The 26,526-nt window shown below is 40.1% G+C and overlaps 1 protein-coding gene across 4 annotated transcripts in view; it reads right to left on the reverse strand.

Annotated features, from left to right (window-relative positions):
• IPCEF1 (interaction protein for cytohesin exchange factors 1) overlaps window positions 1–26,526 on the reverse strand; it is a 167,811-nt gene that overhangs the window by 10,337 nt on the left and 130,948 nt on the right. For all 4 annotated transcript variants that reach the window (XM_027551900.1, XM_027551901.1, XM_027551899.1 and 1 more), the window contains 3 exons: window positions 25,618–25,706; window positions 16,220–16,592; window positions 2,323–2,516 (listed from right to left, as the gene is read on the reverse strand). In XM_027551900.1, the coding sequence (XP_027407701.1) occupies window positions 2,323–2,516; window positions 16,220–16,592; window positions 25,618–25,706 (656 nt within the window). The remainder of the gene's footprint in view (window positions 1–2,322; window positions 2,517–16,219; window positions 16,593–25,617; window positions 25,707–26,526) is intronic.

Genomic DNA, 26,526 nt, shown 5'->3' on the forward strand with positions numbered 1-26,526 from the left:
CTGACAATGCAGGGGACATGGGTTCAGTCTCTGGTCCAGGAAGATCCCACATGGCCCAGGACAACTAAGCCCATGTGCGGCAACTACTGAGCCCTAGAGCCTGAGAGCTACAACTACTGAACCTGTGTGCTGCACCTAATAAAGCCCACACGTCCGGAGCCCATGCTCCACAGCAAGAAAAGTCACTGTGATGAGAAGCCTATGCACGGCAACTTGAGAGTAGCCTACATGCAGCAATGGAGACCTAGTGTAGCCAATAAATAAATGGAAAAAAAATGTTAAGATAGTTAAAAGAAAATTATTCTGATAGCTTTCTGACATGAATAAGCATGCATGTACCAAATGATCATTCTCTAATGAAGAGGCTGATTTTTTTTTTTTTCCAACAAGGTCAATTTCTACGTCATCCTGCCCTCTGACCTCGTAGGAGGTTCACAGAAATACACAACGTGGAATCTATCTCATCAGCCCCAGCCTAAGGGATCTGTGGAAAGGCCTTCTTTTCAGTGATGTTCAGAGAGTGCAGCTGGGTGGGGCAGACAGCCCCTGAAATGATCCAGCATTCCTTGCTCCCTGGGATTCATGCCCTTCTGTAATTCTCCTTCTTGACTGTAGGGAGGCTGACCTAGCGATTTGCTTCTAATGAATAGAACGCTGTAAAAGCAATGTCACGTCTCTCCTGAGGCTGGGGTATGATCCACCCTGCTTGCTCACTCTCCCCACCTTACTCGCTCTGCAGGAAGTCAGCTCTTACTTTGAGAGCTGCTCTATGAAAAGACCCACATGGGAAGGAACTGGGGTGGCCTCCAGCCCATAGACAGTGAACAAATGAACAACTGAGACCGTCAGTCCAGCAACCTGTAAGGAACTGAACTCTGCTGTGAAAAAGCTTAGAAGCACACCTTCCCACAGTGGAGGACTGTGGATAGCCCCAGCTGGTGCCTGGATTATAGCCTCATGAGGGACATGGAAGCAGAAACACTGAACCAGGCCACACCCAAAGTCCTGACTCCCAGAAACTGTGAGACAATAAATGTCTAGTACCTGGAGCTGCTATGTTTGTGGGTATTTTTGTCACCTAGTTAGTAATTACTAAAACCTGGGAAGAAAAGAAAAATCTGTTGGATTCATCAATTCTGTGGCTATAGTGCCTGAAGAACAAGAGGTCACAGAGAACCACAACTCTGCAAATATTGAGTTGGCCAAAAAAGTTCATTCGGGTTTTTCAGTAACATCCTAAGAAAAACCCAATGAAATTTTTGGCCAACCCATGATGACAGATTATGTTTGATTTTGAAAGGAGTGCTAGTGATGTTTTTCATCATTAAATGCTAAGGAAATTTCTCCACATTTGGGTTTTCTTTCTATAAATAAAATGTACCTTTGCCTTTTATTTTTCAGCTTCATTTTAGCAAGGTTTTTAGGGTGCTTAAGTTTTCTATAGATGAACAGGGACATCTGACTAAGAGTTACTCAGTCATCTTTGGTAGCCTTGTCTTTTTGCTTGCTGACATTTCTTCCCGGAAAGGGATTCACATTCATATGATACAAAAGGACATGTACAAAACGGAATTAAATTTCAGGTCTGTCAAGGCTTTTCAGAATCTATAAATCTTCTGCTAATTCAGAACTATTTTACAAACTCTTCTGGCCTCCCCTTGTTTGTACTGTTGTCTAAATGTGAAACCAGGATGCTCTTGCTACAGAGAACCCTTTCAGTTACAGGAGGCCCTAGAAATAGCTCCAGTACATCCTGTACACTAACCCTTATTCTCATGATGAAATCCCCTGCTACCAGGAAGTATCTCTTTCCCACTGCCCAGCTCTCATGGTGTTTTGTAGCTTCAAATCCAACAGCTTGAAGTCTCTTAAGTCTTTGCTGTCTCTAAAATGTAGACATTTTCTTCTGGATATAGTACAGAAGAATGGCCTCCTCTCATGAATCAGGTGAAATCCCAAGATCTTATTAAATATTACTGTGTACTCCTGCCAGTTAAGTATCTCAGACTCTCTCTAACATTTATTATTCCAGGTAGAAGGGTACAAAAACAAATTACACATGATCCTTGCCATCTCGAAGCTTAATATTTGAGATTTTATGCCAGAGTGAATGGAAAAATCAAGGCCTATTGTAAAAACCACATTCCCTAGGGCTTTAGGAATGTCAAGGGTCAACTCACCCTACAGAGACTGTATTGGCTTTACTGCCTTTCCCCACCCTCTAGCCACATAAACACACGTGGTTAGCATGGATTGTTCCACAAAACCAGCATTTTCTCACCCCACATCCACAGAGTTCATCCACAATCTGGAATTTCTTACCTTTAATGTGCTATTCAAAGTTCGTATTTTGTGGAGTTTCTCATTTATGGATGGATTCTTGCACCGCTTGACAAAGGACTTTCTCAGCTCCTTTTTGGTTGAAGGTCGTCGGTCCCCAAGAGGAGACAGACTAGCTTGCTCTAACGATTTGTAGAGCTTCTCCATTTCATCATCTTCGGAGGCTTTTGTCTCTTCTATTAAAATAAAAACATAACAATACGCCCAGTTAATCAAGGACAGAACATTTGACACTGTGGTCCTAAAACAAGATCCTCCTGACACCTTCATCTTAGACTTCCAGGCTCCACAATGGTGAGACGTACATTTGTCACAACAGCCCATGTTCCCTTTGAAGGCTCTAGGGCAGGATCTGCTCCAAGCCTCTCCCCCAGCTTTTGACGGTTCCTTGGCTGTGGCAGCAGGACTCTTATCTTGACTTGGTGTCTTATGGTGTGCACGTCTGTGTGTCCCAATATCCCCTTCTATAGACACCAGTCATATTGATTAGGGGGACATCAATCTCTGATTTAGATGATATTTGGGTGAGACTCAGAGTCGACTTAGAGTTGATATTGGAATGGATTCAGACTTTTGGAGATGTTGAGATGAATTCAGTTAGGACTTCAACCCAGGGATTTTGGAAGGACAAAACTGAACCCATCACAGTACACCCTCTGTGCTGTGTGCTCAGTTGCATCCGACTCTTAGTGGCCCCATGGACTGTAGCTCACCAGGATCCTCTGTCCATGGAATTTTTCAGGCAAGAATACTAGATTGGGTTGCCATTTTCTTCTCTAGGGGATCTTCCCCACACAGGGCTTGAACCTGTATCTCTTGCATCTCCTGCCCTGGCAGGCAAGTTCTTTACCACTTGCACTACCTGGAAGTATATACCCCGTAACCTCCCAAAATTCATGTCCCTCTCACAGGTGAAATACATTCATTCATCCTAACATCGCCACAAGTCTTAACCCATTCCAACATCGACTTTAAGTCTGAAACTCTAAGTCAACTCTAAGTCTCGTCCAAACACCATCTAAATCAGAGATTAGTGGGACTCAGGGGAAGATTCATCCTAGGGAAAAATTCCTCTCCACCTGTGAACATGTGAAACCAAACAAGTTCTCTGCTTCTCAAATACAGTGGTGGGAGAGGAAAACCTTTGCAAACCAATATACACCCTAAATAATGAGAACCATTGTCCCAGACTCCTTTTTAATGTCCTTCCTAGAACCGCCCTTTGAAAGAAGGAATCTGCCTGTGGTCTGTGGCTTTGAGCAGATAATAATCATTTCTCATGCCACACACCCCCATTCTCTTCCTTAACCACACCTCGCCAGCCTCAGCCCAAATGCTTCCATTGGAGTGATTCTCCCGGGTATCCAGAGGGACCCTATATATTTAGGCAGTCCCATCGTGCTAGCCACAGTCACTGATCTAGGGATGCATACGGGTCTCAGATCAGGCCCACGGGGCCAAAGAGACTCAATTCTGAGACTTCGGTTTGGAGTATCAGGGAATCAATCTCCTTGTTTTCCTAAACTGAGCAATGTGATGATATGACCTGGAAGATTCCAGGAATCATGCCAAGAGTCATGAAAATGGAGCCAATCCATAGGATACAATTAAGACATGGATCTTGGTGATACTGTTAGTGTCATCTGAGCCCCTGGGAGCCAATCCATTGCCTTTGTTAAGGTATTCTGGATGTTGTCTTCAGTCATACGCAACTGAAAGAGCCTCGAATGATATAGAAATTTACTCAAAGAAAATCATCTCCTGTCGCTGCTTTAATTTCTTACTAAGAACTTCAGTCCATTATTCACTTTGGTCTCTGAAAAGTCTTGGGAAAGATAGACAATAAGACTTTTTTTCTACCATGCAGTCCTTAGTTTTTTCTACACATGCAGGAATCATGCGATTTGGTTCCTGTCCTGAGAACAAGATTGACAGAGGATCATAGAGAAAGCATGGCCTTAGGAGAACTAAAAAACAGTCTCTCCAAAGGGGATAAAAAAGTCATACCATAGTCGTATAGGAGCATCAAAATTAAGCACACTCACTTCCTTCACAGTTTACTCTTGTAAGATTAAGTGTCTTTAGGCAATGTTTTTTCCCCCTTCTACTACCAGAAAGTCCATAAGCATGCATAGTACTCTTTCATGAAATGGAGAGAAAAGATGTTGGGTTAACTTTGCAATTAAATTATAGTACTGGTCAATAAACTTCTTTGTTTTCTATCAAAACAATATCAAAAAAAAGGGGGAAATATTCAAAACTACATTCGAACACAGACTTTTTGGCTCAGTTGGTGCAGATATCAAAAGTAGGCTTTTGTCAATAAGCACATGAAAGGATGCTCAGTATCATTAGTCATTAGAGAAATGCAAATCCAAACCACAATGAGATACTGTGTCACACTCACCAGGATGGCTAAATTAAAAAGGACATAAGTGTGGTGAAACCAGAACATTAAAGTCCTTGGTGGGAATGTAAAATGGACCCCACTTTAGGAAACAATCTGGCAGTTTCTCAAAATTCTAACTGTAGACTTATCATGTGTGTGTGCTAAATCGCTTCAGTCATGTCTGACTCTTTGCAACCCTGTGGACTGTAGCCCACCAGGCTCTTCTGTCTACAGGATTCTCCAGGCAAGAATATTGGAACAGGTTGCCATGCCCTCCTCCAGGGATCTTCCTGACCCAGGGATCAAACCCATGTCTCCTGTGTCTCCTGCATTGCAAATAGATTCTTTACTGTGAGCCACCATATGACCCATCAATTCCATTTCTAACTATGTATTCAAGAAAATTAAAAACATACATTAACACAAAACTTGTGCATGAATGTCATGAAAGACACAAACAAAAGGTGCAACAGTGTAAATAAATGTTCATCGATTGCTGCAATATGGTACATGCAGGGAATGGAGTATTAGTCATTAAAAGAAATGAAGTACTAACACACACAAAAACATGGATGAACTGCAAAAAATTCTTTGAAGTAAAAGGAGCCAGTCACAAAAGGCACATACCATATTGTCCATTTATAATAAAATTTCCAGAACAAATCTATAGAGACAGAAAGTAGATTAGTGGTTGCCTGGGGCTGAGGAGGGGACAAGCAGGAATGACAGCTAATGCGTATGGGGTTTTCCTGTGTGTGATGTGACACACTTCACATCAGACTGTGGAGTTGCACAACTCTATGAATATATTAAAAACCACTGAACTGTTTTTTATATGTGAATTTTACAGTATGTGTAAGAAGCCAACTGCCGATGAGAAGAAGCAAGAGACACAGTTTCAGTCCCAGGGCCAGGAAGATCCCCTGGAGAAGGAAATGGCAACCCACCCTAGTATTCTTGCCTGAAAAATTTCATGGACAGAGGAGCCTGGTGGGCTACAGTGCATGTGGTCGCAAAGAGTCGGATACAACTGAGCAACTGAACAAGCATGCATACGTGAAATATATCTCAATAAAGCTGTTAAAAATTAGGCTTTAATAAGATTATCATGATAACTGATGACATCTGCATAGGAAAAATACTAAGCTTGGTAATAGTCCTGGAGTTAAGCTGGAGACATTGAAATTAAAAGACATCTGACTCCTAGAGGGTAACATTAGCATTGAGGACTCCACGAGTTTTCAGTCCCACAAGATAACAGTAATTTTATACATCTTTTTTTTTTTTTTACAGATAGGCAGGCAGGACTCTACTTCAAATAAAGTCCGGATATATAGCTTTTATGGCTTCCCTGGTGGCTCAGACAGTAAAGAATCTGCCTGCAATGAAGGAGACCCAGGTTCAATCCCTGGATTGGGAAGATGCCCTGAAGAAGGGAATGGCTACCCACTCCAGTATTCTTGCCTGGGGAATTCCATGGATAGAGGAGCCTGGTGGGCTACAGTCCATGGAGTTGCAAAGAGTCAGACAGGACTGAGTGACTAACACTTTCACATAGCTTTTAATACCACAGTATTTTTAAAGTAATATATATTTAACAAATTTTAAGAAATCAGTGAAATAAGTATACAACAAAAATAAACAGAATGGTTACTTTCTCTGTGTGTACCAAGATGCTCAGTTGTGCTACTAAAGACTGTGATAGAAAATAAAATTATTTTTGACTAGCACGTTAATTTGTAATTATGTCAGAGTAAAATGATTATAAGATCTTATATCTAATTTGACAGACAGTAAATTGGGAAGGATGAAAATAAGCTTTAGGAGCTTGGAATAGCATGGCATAAAGTACATTCCCTAAATGAAAAAGAAGATGGCTTATTTGGATAATCTTATATTATTTAATATATTTTTATGAATATATATTACCTTTAAGTTTAAAAAAAAAAATCACAGATTATCTCCCTCTCCCCACCCACCCCAACATTCCCTTCTCTAAATTAAACTTCAGGGCACTACCCAGGAGGATGTGTGTGTGAGTCTGTGTGTGTGTGTGTGTGTGTGTGTGTGTGTGACTTGCTCCTCCTAGAAATAGTGGAACTTTCAAATTAACACGTAGGTACAGTGGACCTTTTGCCATTACAAAAAGTTAATACAATTTACCTAAAATATGACCAAACAATGTTCAAAAAACAAACACTTTCTCATTGGGATTCACTTAGAAATTGGAGATAGTAGTAAGGAGTGAGTATATTCAAAGAAAGTTTTAAGCTGCTGGAAAAATGGAGAAAAATTAATTCAAATTACCATTACCTTCTACCACTCATCTCCTTGTCCCTCCTCAAAAGAAACCTGAGTCTAGAAAACTATATGTCTGACCTCTGATTACCCGATTCCAGAATCACTCGCAAAGGTAAAGATGAGAAAATAATAATGATGATGTTAAGAGTCAAGAAAATACCCTGATGGCTTTTTTTGCATAATAATCTGTGGAATACACAACATATTACTAGATATTCAGGGGTAAGACCTGTGACCCAACCTTGTCCATGACCTAGATGGGGATTTTACTCTATTTTACTGTTGCTAATGGCTGGTGCGTAGGTCTTCACAGGACCATAAACAGAAAACCCAATAAAAATGGAAGCAGATGATAAGTAGGAGCATAGGACAAAAAAGGACCCAAAGGGTACAAGCATATCAAACACAGCTTGCACCTGACCTCAAAGCAGAAATGAAAGTCCTTACTAGTCATTACATGAAGACTAGCACTGGTTGGCTAACCTTACAGGGCTACCTCCACACCTTTCAAAGGTTTTTCAATAAAGTAGCATTTTTTTTAATCTCCTTTTCATCTTTTTTTTAATATAAATACTTTTCTAAATTCTAATTTCATATTAGAAAACACTAGATTATTCCCTTATTTTACCAGATTATAAAAAGAGCAAAATAACAAAAAAATGATTGGCAGGAAAGGCATTTGGTCTCTCTCCCACTGTAAACAGAAGCCAAGTTCATTATCTTCACCTCCTTTGTCTTCTGTGGCAAAATAAAATGAATTTTGTCTGACAATCAAGTGTTTCCCATGCAATTGCTCTCCTTCCTCTCAAGTGCATATTTTAGTTTTCTTACATAAAATAACAGGACTTTAATTTCCTTCTTCTCATAAGGCACACTGTAGTCTATCTCATCAAGCCTCACAAGTTCCTTGCCGAGGAAGATGAAAACTATTTTTATATTACAGATGAGAAAAAATGTAGAGATTCTTGAAAAACAGCACGCAATCTTTCCAAAATGTAAATCGATGCAAAATTAGGAACAAGAGTTCAGTTCCACGCTGTGCAGGCCTGTGCAATTCTCGATGAGTTTCCTCCAATTTTAATAAGCAATCACCTAGGGATCTTGTTAAAATGTGGCTTCTGATTCACTCCAGGACAGCAAGCACTGAGATTTAAATTTTTAACGAGCTCCTCGGTGATGTCAGAATGGCTGGTCCCTGGACATTCTTTGAGTAGCAAGGCTGGGTTGCTTCCCAACAGCTAGTCACACAGAACCTGTCTCAGTTCATTGGAAGAGAAAGGGGCTGAAATTACAATCAGAAAGTTGGGACTCATCCAGAAAGCAGCATCTCTTTCTCTGAGCCATAGCTTAATTTAAAAAAAAAAAAAATCTGGCTTGCTCAAAGGAGGATCCAAGAATCCTTGCTCTAAAGCATTAGTATCTCACACATTGAATTGGTAGGAATTTGAGGTCAATGTTAGCAACCCTTTACTTCTGTTAGACTCGCTCAGAATGTCTGAAGGGGTCAGACATAAAACATTCTCCAAACTTAGGTTAATAATCTAATGATTTAGACTCAAGAAAGGGATGATTATTTTTTGTTTTTTTTTAACAAGATCTTTCTTGTTGACATGAGCAAAAGACAAAACAACACTTCTAACTAATGGTTACTAGTTCCTTCCTTTCCAAGATGATGCCAAATGCATGCACTCTTCTCTTGCTTCCTCCCACATACTCAGCCTATTGTGTGCTTCTGATGGGACACACACGCTCCAGTAAGTCTGGAACTTGGTTGTCGAGAACACTGTATGAAGATTATCTCTTTAAACGCTGTACTGTCAACTTGGCCTCCCCCACTATCTTATTTTTGGCGCTTCCTTGTGCTTTCTAGACTGTGGGCTTTTTATTTTCTGTTCAGAACATAAAAGCCGACTTTAGGAGACAAGAGGGAAATTCACACGCCATATTTCAAATCAGAATTTGAAAGGAAAACTTTTTGAGGTTGGAAAAATCTAAATGCTCTCCCAAGGAAGATAGTCATTCCTAAATATGAAACACTTAAAAAAGTTTACGTAGAAAACAGTATTTCCTGTTTCATATGCAGTGTTCTAAGTACTTGAGAAAAGAAAGACTATGGAAGTTACTTGTTACCAAGAGAAGATATAACTACACAGTCATTTGGACATTCAGACTTTAAGACTTTACAAATGTCATTCACTTTAGCACCTGACGAGCTTCCCTGGTGGCTCAGTGGTAAAGAATCCTGCTCCAAATGTAGATGTGGGTTCAATCCCTGGGTCAGGAAGATCCCCTGGAGAAGGAAATGGCAATCTACTCCAGTATTCTTGCCTGGAGAATCCCAGGGACAGAGGAGCCTGGAAGGCTGTATAGTCCATGGGGTTTCAAAGAGCTGGACACGACTTAGTGACTAAACAACAATAGCACCTGATGCAAAGAGATTAAAAGCATTTTATAGGCTTCCTCTAGTTAATGATTCTGATGACTCTACATAATACAGTCAAATTTAGAATCATCAGATCAGATCAGTCACTCAGTCGTGTCCGACTCTTTGCGACCCCATGAATCGCAGCACGCCAGGCCTCCCTGTCCATCACCATCTCCCGGAGTTCACCCAGACTCATGTCCATCGAGTCTGTGATGCCATCCAGCCATCTCATCCTCTGTTGTCCCCTTCTCCTCTTGCCCCCAATCCCTCCCAACATCAGAGTCTTTTCCAATGAGTCAACTCTTTGCATGAGGTGGCCAAAGTACTGGAGTTTCAGCTTTAGCATCATCCCTTCCAAAGAAATCCCAGGGCTGATCTCCTTCAGAATGGACTGGTTGGATCTCCTTGCAGTCCAAGGGACTCTCAAGAGTCTTCTCCAACACCACAGTTCAAAAGCATCAATTCTTTGGCACTCAGCCTTCTTCACAGTCCAACTCTCACATCCATACATGACCAGAGGAAAAACCATAGCCTTGACTAGATGAACCTTTGTTGGCAAAGTAATGTCTCTGCTTTTCAATATGCTATCTATAATTTATGCAACTAAGATACATCTGGACAATTTATCTTACTCATAAGGATACTACTAACCAAGGATATTAGCATAGTATAATTTTAGAGACAGATTAACTATTTGTCTCTGCTGCTGTTAAGAAATAGCTTTTTGCTGGTGGAAACAGCTTTCATGTACTGAACTTTTAACTGTGTAACAGGTACTGTGTTAACTACTGTACCAACATTATCTTAATACCTTTGTAACAACCCTACAAGGAAGTATTATTAGTCCTAATATAAAGGAGAGAATGTCAAGACACAGAAAGATTAAAAACTTTGACCAAATTCACAAAGAAACAAGTCTAAGTTCTGATCCAAAGCGCATTGCCTTAAACATTATGCTTTATGCTATAAAAATATTTGACACACTGTCTTTGAATGAAGTTCAAGGAAGAGGATTTCAAGTCAAATAATGCATAGTTATCAAGACAGTAGCTGGCAAGGCCAAGGCTCAGATCCCTGGCCCCTCTACTCTGTCTCCAAGGGAAAAGTCTCCACCCAAAGCCTCTGCTTCCGAGGTGCCCAGATTTTATACCTTAAATTCTGTTCTCACAGGGCACTCAGTCCTAGGAGAGGAAATTCATAAGCTGGTCAGCAACTTAAGACACAGGCTGGAGAATCAGATTCTCTGCTTGGGTGTTTGAACCAGACACCTAGGGATAATGAACCAGTTCACATCAGGAGCTATCATGGTAGGCTGGACCCCCAAAGACAACAAAGATATAAAGGCACAGAAATGGAGAATGCAAAGTCAGGGTCTCAAAAAATGATGGCAGGTAAAGAAACTTCTATAAGAGAAAAATCAAACAGATTGAGAGAAAGTCAGAGACAGCATTCAAGTATAAACCAAGTATAATCTTGTGTTTCTGTAACTCTGAGACTAATTTTACTTTGGTTTCCCATATTTTCCTATATTTGATTTACCTTCTCTACCAATCAGATATCTATTAATATTTTATCATGGATATTTGATGTTTCTATTAAGCAAGATAACTCAGTACCCCTGTACTGTATCATTGCTTTCATTGATAAGAATAAACTTAGTCCATTGGGAGACCCTTAGTGTTTTCTGTTCTTTTGTTTTATTATTATTGCCTGTGTGGCAGTGATTTTCAGAAATAACCTGAGGTTGACCTCATTACCCAAGATTCTAATAAGTGGCTTTTTACATTTTTAAAACAAAGATTCCATTTGTTTTTAAAATGTATTCTTCCAATCATAAGAGCACCTTGGATTAGGTGAAATAGTTAATGCAAACAAAAAATTTCTACACCTGCTCATACTCTGAGCAGACAAAAAACATCAGCATGCACGTCAAACTAGAATTTGGTCAGGTTTGGGGTAATTGCTAAATTCTAAATCTGGCTAATTTGTGTCACTTTCCTGGGGTGTCATGCATCCTCTAGTTATTTGTATATCTTCATTAAAGATGCATCTATTCAAAATGCTTTCCACATTCAATCTTGCTGTACTTCTACTTAACAATCTATTTGCATAAATTGGGTATTAGTCTCATTACTGATTGAGGAGGGCATGGCAACCCACTCAGTGTTCCTGCCTGGAGAATCCCATGGACAGAGGAGCCTGGCGGGCTACAGTTCATGGGGCCACAAAAAGTCAGACACAACTTAGCACACACACTTATTACTGACTATTCAGCTTGTCAGCATCCAGGGTATGGCCACTTCATTCATGGAGTAGGTGTAACTGTCTCACACTGTCGACATAATATAAGTAGAAAAATACAGTGTGAGTCATCATCACACAGGCATGAGTCATGGGCCAAATAACCTTTCATAAAAGAAAAGAAACAGGACAGAGTAAAACTGAGCTGAGATGAACATTCCATTAACCTCATCATCTCTTTCCCTGCTTTGCTTTGTGGAAAGACTCAGTGAAGAGTCTGAAGACCTCTGATCTACCAACGTAGAAAGGCAACAGGATACAATTAACACCATGTATTGTTTAACTAGCTTACTCTGTGGAGGAAGATGTCTAAAAGGGTTTAACTTCAGTATAAAATTCTAGCAACTACAGTTTTAATTGCATACCAACTGTAAAATATTTCTCTCATTGTCTAAATAAAAAGAAGGCTATAATACGTGCTGTCTGCTTATTTCTGGGCTCAGTTATTAACCTTCAAGAATCTTTTCTAGGATAAAAGCCTCTTTCTCCAGCAAACACATCTTGAGACTGGGACTTAATCTAAAATCCTAAGTCCTATCATAGACCTTGTTGAAACTTCAATCCCTGTCATATTAATAAAAGCATCCTGAACCATATGTCAGGCACAAGACTTTTAGCATTTTTCTTTTTTAATTTGCAGATAAAAAATAATAATTTTTAGAAGTCAGAAAAATGAAAAGCTACCTCTTTTCCAACACACAAACACATATATAAAACACACACGCACACACATACACACACAAATACGCAACCTGATTACTCAACATGTCATGGCAAACGCAAGCAAAAACTGGGTGGCTGTTTCCATAGCAATGACTTTCTGTGGTTTAACTCTGCTGGGAATTTGACCAAATCCCCAGCAGCAGGAGAAAAGCATCAGCAAACATTCTGTACCATATGGCAAATGCCAACAAATCAATGAGGGGAAAAATAGTTTTATTTTCTCTTCCTTTCTACCCAAAGGAATACCTTTGTGTGGAGCTGTTTGAAGAAGCACACAGATTTCATTGGTCACTCTGCACCTAACTCAAAATGTTAAAATACCTGGTTTCTTCCTTTGGAGATTAAAAGACCTGTTGGTACTCAGCCAGGCTCTGCAGCACACACATGCCCAGAATGACGTTAGACATGGACAAGAACTGCAGGCATCTTCCTGTGACTTTCAAATCATTCATCCTAAAGGAAAACTCAATCTGCAGAGTTACCTCCTGAGAATGAACGAGAATGGAACTTTATTCTCATTTGCTTCTGAAGCCATCCTCGTCCTAGGTGCTGTGTGTGTGTGCGTGTGTGCAAGCTTGTTTGTGCATGCGTGAAACTTTTTAGTCCTACCAATGGTCCAGTGATTAAAGTAAGAGTTGATAACAGGAGAGAGTAAATATGGCCCTTTTCATTACTTTCTTTAGTTCCACCTATCCTGTATCTGGAAGGATCTTCCAAATATCACATTAGAGGCAATCTAGTTCAAGATGCTTAAATTCCCTCCTTAGTATATCTCCATAAGGCCAAAAATTGTAATCAACACATAATATGCAATTAATACGCAATGAAAATGGTTGTCTCAGAAAGAGTAAACACCTTCAGTGATGAGGAACACACTACTTTCCAAGGAACCTGTTCAGTTCTGAACAATTCTCAATGCTAAAAAGTGTCTAATGTTGAATTGAAAATTATTTCCTTTTTATGTGAACGATTGGCCTCAAAATTTACATCAATTTGAACTTCCACAGAGGTGCAAATTAAGCCCAGCACCTTCATATGACAGCACCTCCCCAAGCTGAGGCCAGCCTGAGTCTCCTGCCTTCTATCCTGCACAGTCCAATATTAACCCATCTCCCCTTACTCATCAGTGGTGCTATTTCCATTCTCCCCCCTACCCAACCTCGCTCATCTCTAGAAGCAGGTTATTTTGGCAATAACTTTATTTACTAATGTAAAGTAGATCATTAGCATTAATTAAGGGTATCCAACAAAAATGCCATCAGATGGGGACTTCCCAGTGATTAAGACTCCAAACTTCCAATGGAGGGAGTATGGGTTTGATCCCTAAAAGTGAAAGTGTTAGTCACTCAGTCGTGTCTGACTCTTTGCGACCCCATGGACTGTAGCCCACCAGGCTCCTCTATCCATGGAACTCTCCAGGCAAAAATACTGAAATGGGTTGCCATCCCCTTCTCCAGGGGATCTTCCCAACTCAGGGATCAAATGCTGGTTTCCTGCATTGCACGTGGATTCTTTAACATCTGAGTCACAAGTGAAGTCAGGGAAGTAAGATCCCACATGCCTCAGAAGCATGGCCAGAAACTAAATAAATTAACAAAATAAAATAGCCTATTCTCAAGCTCTCCTGAAAATATAATGTCATCTGGGGCCCAGCAGGTAATTCAACTGTGTGAAGCATCTTCAGATAAGGCCATAGGGAGTGGTTAACAACTGTGGTGACTTGGAGAATGAGTTCCCAGTCTGAGAATCCAAATAAATGCTGTACACACACACACACACACACACACCAAGGTCTGTAGAGTTCTAATCCTTGGCCTAAATTATTCTGTACTGTGCTATGTTAAGTCGCTTCAGTCATGTCCAAATCTGCATCCCCATGGACTGTAGCCCACCAGTCTCCTCTGTCCATGGAATTCTCCAGGGAAGAATACTGGAGTGGGGTGACTCTTCCTTCTCCAAAATTACTCTGATACAAAATATCAAATTAATAGAGTACATATAAAAAATTGAGAGCTTAAAGAATTGTCCCTGATGAACCTGGGAGAGGGGGCAAAGCAGTCATTTACACCATCAGATCACCATGGCTCGCGATCCTGGAAATTTAGCCAGTCAACTTATCATTTTCTCATTTTTAAGTATCTTCTATCAGGTAAGCTTGTCTGACAGTGGAAAGAATAAGGCACAGACCGTCAGGAACAACCCATCATGACTGAAAACTAATCATTTTTTTAAAGTTAGTCTGGATAAAAGATAAGGACCAATTACCATGGAGTATTAAAAAGTATTAGATAGCATCACCAACTCAACAGACACAAACTTGAAGAAACTCCGGGAGACAGTGGAGGACAGTGAAGCCTGGCGTGCTGTGGTCCAAGGGGTCGCAAAGAATCGGACACGGCTTGGAGACTGAACAACGACAACATTAAGAAGGCTCACACTCTTCATTTCTACACTCCAGTAACTCTTTCTTTTGCTAAGACTTCAAATGATTTTTTTCTTTTATTAACACATAAGCTGTACTCTCCTTTGGTTTTAAAGTTCTAGTGATGCCCTCCGAGGTACATGTAGATTGCCTCTTCCTGTTAACTACACGGGCAGGCACCTCAGGAGCCAACTAGCTTAGGACCCAGCCCTTATCTGTGGTGGTAGCTCGGGGAAGGTGGTTGCTCTGTGTATGTTTCGAACAAAGGAGGCGATGTCATCTACAAAATGTTGATCTAGTCACCATGAACTCCAGAGCAGAGGACACGGGACCAAACCAAACAAAAACAACCTGTGGCTGATTCATGTTGAGGTTTGACAGAAAATAACAAAAATCTGTAAAGCAAGTATCCTTCAAAAAAATAATTAATTAAAACAAAAAACAAAAAAAACTCATACTTTATCTCAGATTGGTGAAAAGGTATCATTATTTTGTGAACACATGTCTCATAGTTGCAAGCATTTGGTTAGTGACACTTACAGTGGGCTGGAGAAGGGAATGACAACCCACTCCAGTATTCTTGCCTAGAAAATTCCATGGACAGAGCAGCCTGGAAGGCTACAGTCTATGGGGTCCTAAAGAGTCAGACTGGAGGAGGAAATGGCAACCCACTCCAGTATTTTTGCCTGGAGAATCCCATGGACAGAGGAGCCTGGCAGGCTACAGTCTATGGGGTTGCAAGAATCAGACACGACTGCGTGACTAACCACACACACAGTGGGCAATGAATGGCCTTGAAGCTGGAGTTTTCCACATGCAACCTCCTCTACAGAAGTAACCTCCGCACTTCGCCTCACTTGACTTAATTATCGAATCATTCAAGACTTCCAACATTCTTTCTATAATCCACATTAGCATTCTATATCCACATACAAATACCCATTCTCTGAAAAGAGTAAATAAATTTTTAGGGCTTCCCTGGTGGCTCAGTGGCAAAGAATCTGCCCACCAATGCAGGAGACATGGGCTCAATCCTTACTCCAGAAGGATCCCACATGCCACAGAGCAACTCAGCCCGTGAGCCACAGCTATTGAGTTGTGCTCTAGAGCCCGGGAGCCACAACTGCTGAGCCCACATGACCTAGAGCCTGTGCTCTGCAACAAGAGAAGCCTCCATATGGAGAAGCCCACACGCCACAGCTGGAGAGCAGCCTCAGCTCACTGCAACTAGAGAAAGCAGCCCGTATAGCAACAAAGACCCAGCACAGCCAAAAATAAATAAAATTATGTTAAAAAAATAATAATTTCTTGCTTTTACCTCTGTCTGTCATCTTTGATCCAGCAGGCTTATCTGGGACGGTAAGATGGTCAATGTTGCTACTCAAGGAAGAAGTGTCATCACTCGATAGAGAGTTCAAAAATCCACTTTCTGATGCGTCAGCGTTGTTTTCTAGGGCCCCGCGGCCATTTGCCTCTGAGGGGGCAGGTGAAAGCAACTGCACTGCACATGTCACAGACTTTCCCATATCTTCAGTGGCAGATGAGCTGCTCACCATGTCAATCCAGGACTGTCTTTCTCTCGATATGGAGGAAGACAGACTGCTGGGAGTCTTTTTTATGTTTTCCATGGAAGAGAAGGAACGTGATGTTTCACTCAATTTGGGTGAAGATGAAGATGCCTGCTGTGCAGCCTATTTTTCACAAAGAAAACCAAAAGAGCATGAAATAAATTATGATTAAGTCAACATTCTCTACTTGTCATTTTCAATGAAGGTAGACCAGTGTTTCAAAAAAGAGCCAATAATAAAAGAGTTGAAAGAAAATTAGATGGTGTTTATACCTGTGTGATAGGCATGATGATGCCATTTTCCCAAACACTTAGAAGACCTCTTTGAGGAATTCTCTGGAACACTGAAGGACACTTTGAGCAAAAAGTAGATTACTGAATTTTCACTGATCAGGCAAAAACTCTTAAGAAAGGTAATTAAAAGAAAGAAAAAGCTGGAGCCAAACAGGAAGCATAATAACACGAACTGAATGGAAGACCAGTGATGTAGACAAAACACATGTATTTATACTCTCAAATGTTTTTCAGATATTCTTTAGCACATGACCAGTATCAGCTCATAACTACATAATTAGGTGAGCTAATGTTAACTCATTCACTCTTCAATAATTTTAAAATGTCAATAAACTTTCTCCAAAAAAGACAAGAATACATATGCAGGGTCGTAATTCATTAAAGGAAACCAAGAACTATGAGAAATGGGTTGATGATGTAGGATCTTCTGAAAGCAGCTGCTGACACACAATTCAAGGGTGAATGACAGCCCTGGTAAAATCTTCACCAGTCTATCAATGCAACAACACCAATGTCCTCTCTTGGGAAGAACTTCATTTATTCTGACACTTTATCTTTATCATATATTTGCATTAAAACATATGCTTTCTTTTGGAAAATGGTAATGGTAGCTATACCTTTTGTCTTTTTGGAGCTTTTTAAATGTTCTGCATAGCAAAATAAAGATTTGGCAACTAGATGCTGGTCCTCCATTTTTAATTTTATCGTTCAATAAAAATCCAAAAGTCTAAACACCAGTGCTCTGGGGTTACCCTATATCTCCAGTGGCAGATAAGACAGTGAAGTCTGTGTTCTGGTTCTGTTTCATTACATCATTCTATGAGATCCTGCTGTCAATTTCAAGCATTCAGAACTCCAAGGAAGTGGAGGAAGTGGTAGGGAGGAGACTGTTCGAGGGAAGGAGCCAAAAAGCAAAGTAGGATCCTCTCCCAAAACACTCAGAATGATTGCAACTAATTCAGGATAGTTGACTTTGCTCTAAATTAATATGTTCCCAAGAATTTTTCAGATTCTAAGCTTTATGTTCTGATGGAAAAATCAGTAAATATCCAATGAGTGCCTAGCTAGCTGCAAGCTAGACATGGACTGTCAAATAAGCAATAAATAAATAAGCAGCATGCATTTTTAGTTACTCAGTCATGTCCAGCTCTTTGCAAACCTTTGTACTATAGCCTGCCAGGCTCCTCTGTCCGTGGAACTTTCCAAGCAAGAATAGTGGAATGGGTTTCCATTTCCTCCTCCAGGAGATCTTCCTGACATAAGGATGGAACCTGTGTCTCCTATGTCTCCTGCATTACAAGCGGATTCTTTACTCATTGAGCCAGGCGGATTCTTTACCCACTGAGCCATGGCACTAAAGCATCTAGTTAATATATTAAGTGAAAATACTGGCTTAAAATTCAACATTCACAAAGTGAAGATCATGGCATCTGATCCCATCACTTCATGGCAAATAGATGGGGAAACAACGGAAACGGTGACAGACTTTATTTTCTTGGGCTCCAAAATCACTACAGATGGTGACTGCAGCCATGAAATTCACAGACACTTTCTCCTTAGAAGAAAAGCTATGACCAACTTAGACAGCATATTAAAAAACAGAGACATTACTTTGCCATCAAAGGTCTGTCTAGTCAAAGCTATGGTTTTTCCAGTAGTCATGTATGGATGTGAGAATTGGACCATAAAGAAAGCTGAGCACTGAAGAATTGATACTTTTGAACTGTGGTGTTGGAGAAGACTCTTGAGAGCCCTTGGACTTCAAGGAGATCCAACCAGTCAGTTCTAAAGGAAATCTATTCTCAATATTCATTGAAAGGACTAACACTGAAGCTGAAGCTTCAATACTTTGGCCACCTGATGTGAAGAACTGATTCACTGGAAAAGACCCTGATGCTGGGAAAGATTGATGGCAGAAGGAGAAGGAGATAACAGAGGGTGAGGCAGTTGAATGGCATCACCAATTCGATGGACGTGAGTTTGAACAAGGTCCAGGAGTGGTGATGGACAGGGAAGCCTGGTGCGCTGCAGTCCATGGGGCTGCAAAGAGTCAGACTGAGCGACTGAACTGAACTGCTTGAGGACACTAATTCATCACACACGTCTTCCTAATAGCAACATGCTTGGCATGACATGAAAACTTTCCTTTCAGGAATATCAATGAGCTTTCAAACTGGCTGCCTTCAACCACCTAGACCACTTAGCTGGGAGATCCAAGATCTGCAGTTCACGAAAAAGCAACTACAACAACAAAGGAAAACCCTAGCGATCTGAAGGAGTTAATACACCCCCCTACCAAACTGTCCAAATAAAGGCCAAGACTTGTTTACTCTTTAACAAGATCTACAGAATAAATATTAACAAAAATACCCATTCAGGCCCAGTGCTGACATGGTCCCCTATTGTGAGCTATTTTAGTCAAACTTGGCTTCAGTGTGATCAGTTTCCTTTCCTGAAAAGAGACCAAGCACAAGCTTTTCCTGTTGCTCCTACTGATACTACTGTAATTTGATTATAGCAAAATAAGCTATTTGTGCAAAAAGCTGTTGCTGCAGCATTTTTCATAAGCCTTTTTGAACTTAAAAACTCTGCCTAAAAGAATGAAAGACTTAAAAGACTATGTCAATGAGCATCAGAAATTTCTAGGAAATGCTTCCAATCCATTGTTTTCCAGCACCATGTAGCATTTATAAAGCTGATTTTTGAACAGAAAAAAGAAGGGTGAGGGACAAAAGAGAATAAGAAAAGAACCAGAAAGAAGGACAAACAAATGAGAAAAAGATGATATGTACCAGGTCAGAGGGAATTTTCATTCAAAGAAAGGTGGACACAAATCTAAAGTTCCCTGGAGTGCTACCACAGAGAATCAATATGGGAATGAGCTTTGCAAACCCTGCAGTGCTAAACTCGGTTCATTATTTCTATGACTCTCTAGCTACCTATAACTACAAGTCAAACTGAGAACTTTTAGCTCACTGCCTTCTATGAACCATTCAAGTATCCATTCAAGGGCTAGCTCCTCCTGGAAGCCTTCACTGGGTGCCTCAGGGAGAGGCAGGCATCTTTGCCTGGTTCTCCCATGCTTACTTCTATTATACCAGGTGGAATATAATTTTATTTGTCAACTATTACTGTAATTGTTGAACAACTTGTTCCTCTTTTTTGGTGAGTTACTTGAGAGAAGGCTGTTTTTAATCATTTTTGCGTCTCCATGTTTTGCATTTGTGCCTGACATTAATAAATTAGTAGTTGGTAATAACTAAAAGGGGGCTGCCCAGCTGGCTCAGCAGTAAAAAATTCCCCTGTCAATGCAGGAGACTCAAGGGATGCCGTTCGATCCCTGGGTTGGGAAAACCCCCTGGAGAAGAAAATGGCAACCACTCCAGTATTCTTGTCTGGGAAATCTTATGGACAGAAGAGCCTGGCAGGCTATAATCCACGCACTCACAAAAGAGTCAGACATGACTTAGTGACCAAACAACAAATAAACCAATGCTACAAAGGCTGGTCTAGACAGCCAGCTGTACAAGAAAAGTGCCTAGAGAAGTTCAGTCTCTTACTCAGGAGCACCCTGGAATTCTCTGCAAAGTGCTATGGATGATTTATCCTAATCCCAGGATCCAGAATTACTGCTTGCAATGCCAATATTCCCACAAATGTCTTCACAATCTCAAACAAAATTATTTTATTATTGATTAATAACTGCATGCTGTTTCACTTCTTAGAGAACAACTGGGTTTTAAAATGCTATTTTTTTAATGAGAAAATACAGGACATTTTTAAAATCTTAGTTTTCATGAGGAAACTATGTGCGTTATTAAATAAAATAATCAATAAGACATGTTTCTCCCCATTTTCTGTATAAGACATTTTTAATCATTGAAGAAGCTTAGTTAAAAAGCTGATTAGCTCTAAAATTCTTTTCTTTGAATTGCTTTTAAAGCACAAGCATGACATGGCAAAAAAGAGTTTAAAATGGCCACCAAAAGCCTGTAATTAGAAAGGAGTGAGTCAGCATATAAATCTTAAGCAACTTTAGTCAAAGTACATGAAAATACAAAAGTAATGCACAAATAATTTTAAATCCACTTATTTTTTATCCAAAATTTTTTCATCCAATTTTTCATCCATACTATCTCCTTTACATACATTTCTATTATTATATATAGCACACGTAACTAAAGATCGTTTCCTTCAGTAAATAACTGAGTAAGAACTATCCTAGTAAGATTAAATTTGAATTTCTACAACTGTTTTTACCCCTTCTTGTGTTTAATCTCTGACCTCTTCCTCTGCCTCTGCCCAATGAGCCACAATGTGCAGAGTTTGTTTCTACTTATCGCTTCTTTGATTTTTTTTAGTTGATTTTCCCCCATCTTTTGGATATAAAGGAACTGTACTTCTGAAAAGCATTAAAATATAAGGACTATGGTGCTAAAATAATTTCCATGAGCTGCTTAAATCTGGGATGATAATATCTTCTCAGTTTCTCTCATATCCGATCCACCAATTGGTCTTAGAACTATGTTCAAAATCCAACCATTCCATCTCTCAACTACACCCTGACCCCAGTCCTCACTTCTCACACTAGATGACTCAACACTTTTCCTTAGATTTCTTTGCTTCTGGACTTCCTCCCTATGTCACAGGTCACTCCTACACGGCAGCCTGAGTGGTCCTTTCAAAATGGACATTGTTCACATCACTTCTCTGCTCAAAACACCCAAAGGCTGAGGAACTCAAAACATCAAAGCCCTTCAGTTCAGTTCAGTTCAGTCACTCAGTCGTGTCCAACTCTTTGCGACCCCGTGAATCGCAGCACGCCAGGCCTTCCTGTCCATCACCAACTCCCGGAGCTCACCCAGACTCACGTCCATAGAGTCAGTGATGCCATCCAGCCATCTCATCCTCTGTCGTCCCCTTCTCCTCCTGCCCCCAATCCCTCTCAGCATCAGAGTCTTTTCCAATGAGTCAACTCTTCGCATGAGGTGGCCAAAGTACTGGAGTTTCAGCTTTAGCATCATTCCTTCCAAAGAAATCCCAGGGCTGATCTCCTTCAGAATGGTCAGCAAAGTAATGTCTGCATTTTTTAATGTGCTGTCTAGATTCGTCATAGGTTTCCTTCCAAGGAGCAAGCACCTTTTAATTGCATGGCTGCAGTCACCGTCTTCAGTGGTTTTGGAGCCCAAGAAAATAAACTCTGTCACTCCTTCCACTTTTTCCCCTTCTATCTGTCATGAAGTGATGGGATGGGATGCCATGAGCTTACTTTTCTTAACGCTGAGCTTATATGATGATAGTCTTACCTAATGTTATAGTAGGAGCCCAGGGAATGCTTGTTTCAATACAAATGGACTTAAGGATGGATGTGAGACCACTAAGTTAGGTCACTGAGATGGGAGCAGTGTTTAGAATGTTATTCCAAATGTCAATCAAATGTTATTCCTTAAAGTTCTAAGTTAAGCATTGTCTGGAAGACCACTAAGGCTAACATTATTTTTCTGAAGGAATGTATTAGAAATAGATAAATGTTGAACAGTTAGATTTTATGTTCCTTAGAAACAGAATGTGTTGCTGCTGCTCACATATATCCCAGGCAGATTTTGTTTTTGTTTTCTCTTGTTTCTGAAAAGCAGACATGCTAGACACTTGGTTAAAATAACACTTAAGCTTTTTATTTAAACAGATGAAATTTTTGAGATTATGGTAACGTTTGTACAGAGCAAGAGCAAACATTGTTTTGGCTGAATCCGGCATAGGCTAGTCATGACTGAGCTATCTAAGCCTAGACAAGTAAAGAAGACAAAATAAAACCAAACTCCCAAACACCCAAATCTTTCCCAAGTTCTTGTTTTTCTTTTTTAATTTTGTGGTAATGAACTTTCATTTTGGAATAATGAATTCATGAGTATAAAATAATTACTATTCTAGAAAATTATTTCAAAAATGATAAAATCTTGAATTAAAATTTTAATTCTATGTCCAATCATTTTGATTTCTATAAACAGTAAGATTTCAGCACCAGACCAGTTTGGACCTATGCTTCTCATGGGTGAAACCACATTTCACAAAGAGCATAAGGAATATTACAGGGTCTTTGAGTAAATAAGAGATTTCTGTTCATGTTTATTCTTCTTGAGAAGGCCCCACAGGATGGATAATGGAAAGGACATCCATTTATTTACAAAGAAATTAAAAAGGGAAAGCTTTTTGGCAGGCTTAAGATAGATGAGACTCTGTAGGTTTCACTTAGGAAGATCCTTTGTGAAAATCACTACCCATGATTTCTTGAAACCCACAAAACAGCAAAAAAGGAACTGACCTCATTATATTTCAAACTCATTAATTTTATATGATATAAAGTGATTTAAAAGCTCAAAGATCATTAAAAATTTGTTACAAATATTTTTCAAGTTTAATTTTTAAAAAGTGTTATCTGGTAACTTGATGCTGCTTAAATGCTTATTCAGGCTTCCCGGGTGGCTCAGTGGTAAAGAACCTGCCTGCCAGTGCAGGAGCTGTCAGATACTAGAGTTTGGTCCCTGGGTTGGGAAGATTCCCTGGAGGAGGGCATGGCCGTCCACTCTAGTTTCTTTGCCTGGAGAATTGCATGAACAGAAGAGCCTGATGGGCTACAGTCCATAGGGCTGCAAAGAGTCGGACATGACCGAAGTGACTTTATCATGCATATGCTTATTCATTCATTTAATATTCATTGAGAACCACTATCCTAAATAGTACTTGGACAGCAAAGAGGTCAAATCAGTCAATCTTAAAGGAAATCAACCCTGAATATTCACTGGAAGGACTGATGCTGAAGGTGAAGCTCCAATACTTTGGCCACCTGATGAGAAGAGCCAACTCAATGGAAAAGACCCTGATGCTGGGAAAGATTGAGGGCAAAAGGAGAAGGGGACAGCAGAGGATGAGACAGTCAGATAGCATCACTGACTGAATGAACATAAATTTGAGCAAACTCTGGGAGATGGTGAAGGACAGGGAAGCCTGGCATGCTGCAGTCCATGGGGTCGCAAAGAGTCAGACACGACTTAGTGACTGAACAACACGACAAATCATCATATAATGCAACTCAGCCATGATCCTTCATCTAAGATGACAATGTGGTTGCTTTTACATTCACCAAGTAGAGGTCTAGATCCCTTAAAAAGCTCTTTGTAAACTCCAATACTTTGGCCACCTGATGCAAAGAGCTGACTCATTTGAAAAGACCCTGATGCTGGGAAAGATTGAAGGCAGGAGGAGACAGAGGAGGAGAAGGGGACGACAGAGGATGAGATGGTTGGATGGCATCACTGACTCAATGGACATGAGTTTGAGTAAACCCCAGGAGTTGGTGATGGACAGGGAGGCCTGGCATGTTGCAGTCCAAGAGGTCACAAAAAGTCGGACCCGACTGAGCGTCTGAACTGAACTGAATCTGTGATATAGTTTGCCATTTATAAAACTTAAAATCACAATATTTTAGAACTAAAATAATTCATATGAGATAGAGAAGAAGAGACACAGAGAGAAAAAGACAAAGACAAAAAGAAACTACACAAAAATATAGGCTTCTCCATTAAGTCAACAAGGCTAACTTTAGAAGAGGATTCAGTCTACATCAAGGGAAAGCTAAGAATATATTAAGAAAGGCTATATTGTACGTCTAGTTCAAAAATTGGTCTACATTTTACCATAGTCAACATTTAATTTTTTTATATCTTGCTTAACTTTGGCTAATCCTATTTAATAGAAATTTTAAATAAACATTCATTCAACAAATATTTACTTCTGGTCTTGACTGCCAGCCAAATAAATTAGAAATGTGACCATAATTCTCCACTGATAGCAAATAAAAGCAGTAGAGCTCATTATTTAAATGATATTAACACCTTTAACTCAGGAACTGGAAAAATGCAAATAAAGATTAAAAACCTTATCACACAAAATAGAAAATTCTGGCAGAAGAATTTTGGTCGGCAAAGGAGATGCTGTAACCTATGAGAACTTATAGTTACTGGGGTCTGTGGATGGACGAGTGTCATGGTACTGTGGAAAAGTCATGTCCTGTAAAGTTATAGGGGGTTTCCCAGGCAGCGCTAGTGGTCAAGAATCCCCCTGCCAAGTCTGGAGACGTAAGAGATGTGGGTTCCGTCCCTGGGTCGGAAGATCCCCTGGAGAAGGAAATGGCAACCCACTCCAGTATTCTTGCCTGGAGAATTCTATGGACAGAGGAGCTGGGCTACAGTCCATGGGGTCGCAAAGAGTCAGACACGACTGAGTGACTAACACTCACTTTCATAGTCTTAATGTCCATCAATAACCTGAACTTACACTGGATGCTTCCAAAGTTTCGAATCAAACGTGGACTGCTCTCTGGTGAACACACCGAATCATTCTATAGGCAGATTTAATGCGCTAACCCCACTCCTGGCTTCCAGCTCTCTTTCTGATTCTAAATTTCTCTTCATGGTCTTGCCTTTACCCCCTTTACATTCATTTTACATCACTATGGGGCCTGCACCTAGGAAAGGCATTTTCAATTCTTTCTGAGAACAAGTAGGGTATAAATAAATGTTATAAAATAAGTCTTTGCCAGCATCGGCCTATTACCTAGAAGCCCTCTGCATTAGCATGAATCCTCTGGGCATAATACACTTGTAGGTCACAAACAAATGCACCAAATTTGTCATACTAATGGGTTGCTATGGCACCCCGGGAATTACACTTGCTTTTTGGCAATACCTTTATTTAGCCTGCTCTAAAAACGTATCAGTCAAGGTAGTTTCTACCCAGCTGGAAGGAATGACATCCATACGTTTGATCGATGAGCAACAGGCTAATTTGGTACCTACCGAAGGAGAGAGACTTTCTGCAGAGTGATGAAGGGGTGGCGTCTGGACCGCTATTTCAGGATCTTCCTGTTCACTCTCACTGTAGCATTCTAGAACAAAAAGGAAAATGCTGAATGTTTCAACGCTGTCATCACTTATTCCATAATGCATGAGAGAGGTTTTTTTCCATCTGGCTATTGCAATTCCAATCCAATTCAGAAAGTCCTCATCTAGTGGGCTACCTGATACATAAGAGTTTCTCTCTGTTAGGGTTTCTGCCCTCAAAGAATGTCCACTAGGCAGAAAGAGGACTAATCATAGCTCAGGGAAAATAAAACTAATTCCTCAAAAGAGCTGTGAGTCATACACTAAGGGAGAATAAAATCAGCAGTGATTAACTTTGAGCATAGAAATCTTAATGAGCTGAAAATGGCAGGATAAGTAAACCACCAATGATGCACACAGAGTAATGTGAGTCCCAGGCGCCAAGTCTTCCGAGTTCCCTAAGGGACAGGGTGGAAAACAAAGCTGAAAGTTTGCTTGATGCCGTATCACAGAAGGCCTTACATAACAGGATAAAGAGGAGGGTTTTGTGTAGTTATTTTTGTGCTCACAATCTATAAAATACTGCAAATATACCATGAGAATTTATTTTATGGAAAAGAGGATCAAGAAGATGGTTAGGACACTGATTTCACACTATCATATTCTACTTCTTTATTCTAAAACAAGTTGTCACTTTTCCATTTCTAAATTTAAGATTTTATGATTTTGCTCTCCAAAGAAATAACTCCCTACTTCTAACTCCTGAGTTTTATGTGGTCTGAGCATTTCAGAAATAGTGTCAGCTCTGTGACCCAGACACATAAAGACATCTTTCTTCTCAATATTAAGGAGCAACTGCATCATTAAGAAGAATTAGACTCCTGG

This window comes from Bos indicus x Bos taurus, chromosome 9 (genome assembly GCF_003369695.1).
Source record: "Bos indicus x Bos taurus breed Angus x Brahman F1 hybrid chromosome 9, Bos_hybrid_MaternalHap_v2.0, whole genome shotgun sequence".
Lineage (NCBI taxonomy): Eukaryota > Metazoa > Chordata > Mammalia > Artiodactyla > Bovidae > Bos > Bos indicus x Bos taurus.